We start from the raw sequence: 3,583 nt of genomic DNA on the forward strand, positions 1-3,583 counted from the left end.
TCAAGCAGAGGTGAGGTGTTCAGAGCTCCAGCTCGTCAATTTTTTTTCCCTCAAGTAATAGCAATGAACATTATACCGTGTATTAATCATATTGCCAGCGTTGTCTTTCATTCTTTTTATCATAGGTCTGCTACATCATCACCTCCTTTTTCTTCTGTGCACTAAGAATATTTTTTTCTTGATCTGGCTGATTTTGATTCTCATCTCGGAGTGAAGCTTTCATGTTTGTACTTTCCCAGTGATGAAGAGGGGGATGCTGAAAATCGTTGGTGATTCTTTTGGTGAGATTTAGGATTTGTAAATGCCCCTTAAGGTAGACGTCATATTAAAAACAGCTAACAGCACCATTCCCTGCCTCGATTTTTCCATTTGACAGAAGAGACCTAGGATGATGTCAAACATACAGTTCTTGAGAAAGGTGTATGACCTGAACTTGCATCCGACCAGATCACACGTTAAAACACTAAATTATGATGTCAGCAGATTCAAAAATTATTCCTTATGATCACTTTTCATGAGCAGCAGGTTTGGCAGAACTCCAGGTTACATGCCTGGAGCAAACACCTGAAAACATTCCAGGTTATGCAGCTTTGATAGCCTTTCCGCTGTTAAAGACTAAGCATTCTGCTCATCTGTTACTCAGACGAGGGCAGTGACAGCTCTCCTAACTGGAAGGGGTCTCTCACCTCTGGATTTCTAAAGCGTTCTCTGCTGACACACCTCATACCACGTACGACCCTGCATGACAAGAGCATACACATCTTCATTCTCCCGCTAGATCATACCATTTAGGCAGAGACTTACTGCCAGTGACTCAGTGGTTCACTGAATCAGAATTAGCCAAAAGGATGACTCACTGTAAACAATTAAGGAATTTAAAATGCAATTCATAAACACTATCCCCTTTATAATTCCTTGGGAAAGGATTATACACAGTTAAAAAGCTGACAGAATAATGCTTGCCAAGAGCAGGTGTGGACAGAATGAGCCCGGTATACCCCAGTAGTGGATGTAAAACCGTTCGTCTTTGCCAGTCCAAGTTTGGGAAGCTTTACTTACACAAGCCAAAATAATAAACTTCACTTATGTCAGGGATTCATTTCGGGGAAAGGCAACATCATCACTGATTTTTAAATGGGTAAAGGTTCAAGATCATTATCAGAAACGGTCTTTGGAGGGCTATATTTTCAAAATTTGTAACCATCATTACACATTCTTAGAGCTAGGGCTTGCCTTACCCTCTCGTGCAATAATATTAATAAGTTAATCAACATAAACAATTTTTTTTAAAAGCGCTCTTAAGAAGCATTTCAATTTTCGAAACAGGCTGCTAATCCAGTTAAAGAAATGAAATTCATCCTAATGGCAGCATCATAAGGACATTCACAGAAATACTTTGCCATCTCTCAATTACAAATGAAATTTAAACCTTTAAACCGAAGAAACATCATTGATAGACTCATAAAACTGTTTGTGCATTTTCATCTAGAAATCCTTGGAATTATTTAACAAAAGCAAAAAGCTATATGCACAAAGATGTTCACTGTGTTGTTGTTAATGCAGACCAAGGACTGGAGACAATCTAAATGTTCGACAAATGGTAATCTAGTAAACAATGTACACCAACATTATGGTGCTTTATTTGGCTATTAAAATCATGGTTATAAAATTAGGCAGAAACATTGAAATATGTTTGCTATTTGACTGGAAAAAGGGCATATTATAAAAAGGCGCATACTATATGAGGCACGACACGTGTACACGTGGAAGTTCTAGGAAGCCAGATGCAAGAATTTATAAAAAGAAAAAATTAAAGATGGATATTGGCCATTTTTTCTTCTATTTGCTGTTTTCTATAATGCGATTGCTTTTAAAAAATAGGAGAAGCAGACAAACACAGGGGCAGAACTCAGGAGCGAGAAATAAATAATGGCTAATCAATACAAGATGCATGTCAGGAAAAAGCAGACCCAGTAACACACACTTCTCCTTCTGTTCCTTATTTGGGTCTTGGTTTAGTGCCCATGGAATCATATTTTGGGATAGGCATTCGGGACAACACGACGTTGTATAGAACCACTTTTAACAAAACCACCTCCGTTTCCCAACGAAAAGCACTTTGCTGGCAAATACCATTTGGCGTTCCTTTAAAGCTAGAGTCCACTGTGACCTCTCTCAAAGGGGTTGGCTGAGGCTCAGGTGGAGGGACACCTGACTTCTGCCACTTTGAGCTCCTTGGTTCGAACTGTCCTGGGCCACTGATTGCCGCAGAGGTCACAGGCCACCTTTTTTAGGAGCATTCAGGGAAAGACCCCATTTCGTAAATTCTGCCCGCTCTGCGAGGTCAGCTGAGTTTCCCTAGCTTTTCCAAATGTGAACTGGGGAGAAGCAGAGGCCACAGGAGGCGGACACGCGTCCGCAGACCCTCTACGAGAGGAGCTGGGATAACATTTTCGAAAAAGTTCGTGTTTCTTTTTTTTTTTTTTTTATTCCGGAGTCCCAGGAAGTTTGCTCCGGCCCCTCTCATCTCTTCAGGGCCGCGGAAAACGCAGCAATAAACGTGAGAACGGGTTCCTGGGAGTGAGTGGTGTCAGGGGTCCCTGCAGTATGACTGGGCACTCGCTCATCAAAATGCACCCCAGTCCCCCGCCCGGCGCCTCGCCTCGCTCCGCACGTCGGCGGGGAGCGGTTTCCCCATCGAAACCCAGCGTTTCCCACACGCAGATCGCGATGTCGCTGGAAACCCACGCCGGCGGTTCGCGTCGCCTCCGGCGCTCCTTAATTGGGGTGGGGGAGGGGAGGAACTTGGCCTTGAACCGAAGCGGCGATGGGCGAGCGAGAAAAGCAGGCCTACCTTAAAACTTTCCAGTCTTTGAGTGGATCCAAGTCAGAGATTAAGGAAACCATTGTCTAGGCGGCCGGCGGCGGACGCGATCCGAGGGGCGGGGTGAGGGGTGGGTGCAGGGGAAGGGACCCGCCACCGCCTCCCGGCTCCGGCCCGCGCCACGGGGCGCCCCGCGCGGCTCTTCCTCCTTCCAGGACTGATGAGCGCCGGTGCCGGCTTCTCTCCACCCCCCACATCAATCCCGCGCTATATTACTTCGCAGCCTCCGCTCGGCTCTGCACGCCGCCCCCGAAAGCCCTTGTAATCTGCTCCGACTGATCAAACTTGACCTTTTCGGAGCCCACTTTATTCCAAGCACTGCCCTCCGTTAAATCTCTCTTTATTAACACCGTCCTCCTTGGCTTTGTTTTGGAACAAACACAGATCCAGCCTGAAGCCTCCAGACTTTACCAGCAATCATTTACAGATTACTGCAAGCTGCAGCCCTCGCCTCCTTGGGGGCACTCCTGCCGCCCCCCGTCCCTGCCAGGAGACTGGTTAGGTTTCTCCCTTCCCTTTTTTTGTGTGTGTGTGTGTGTGGTTTGGGTTCTGGGACACCAGCCTTGGGCTTAGAGCTTCCCTTAGAGGCTGTAACTACATGACTGTTAGCATTTGTTTTTTAAAAAATAATTTGGAACCAGGCTGCTAACAAGCTAGAATTTACAGTGTGTCTTCTGGCAGAGATTTTGCTACATTGCT

General features: G+C 45.6%; 1 protein-coding gene across 1 annotated transcript in view; it reads right to left on the reverse strand.

Moving 5' to 3' along the window:
- The window catches only part of CELF2 (CUGBP Elav-like family member 2), a 512,960-nt gene extending 509,671 nt beyond the window's left edge, over positions 1–3,289 (reverse strand). Inside the window, exon 1 of the mRNA XM_011359641.2 lies at positions 2,855–3,289. Within this exon, the coding sequence (XP_011357943.1) occupies positions 2,855–2,907 (53 nt within the window). The 5' untranslated portion in view covers positions 2,908–3,289. The remainder of the gene's footprint in view (positions 1–2,854) is intronic.
- Positions 3,290–3,583: the final 294 nt, after the last annotated feature.

This window comes from Pteropus vampyrus, unplaced genomic scaffold (genome assembly GCF_000151845.1).
Source record: "Pteropus vampyrus isolate Shadow unplaced genomic scaffold, Pvam_2.0 Scaffold49, whole genome shotgun sequence".
Lineage (NCBI taxonomy): Eukaryota > Metazoa > Chordata > Mammalia > Chiroptera > Pteropodidae > Pteropus > Pteropus vampyrus.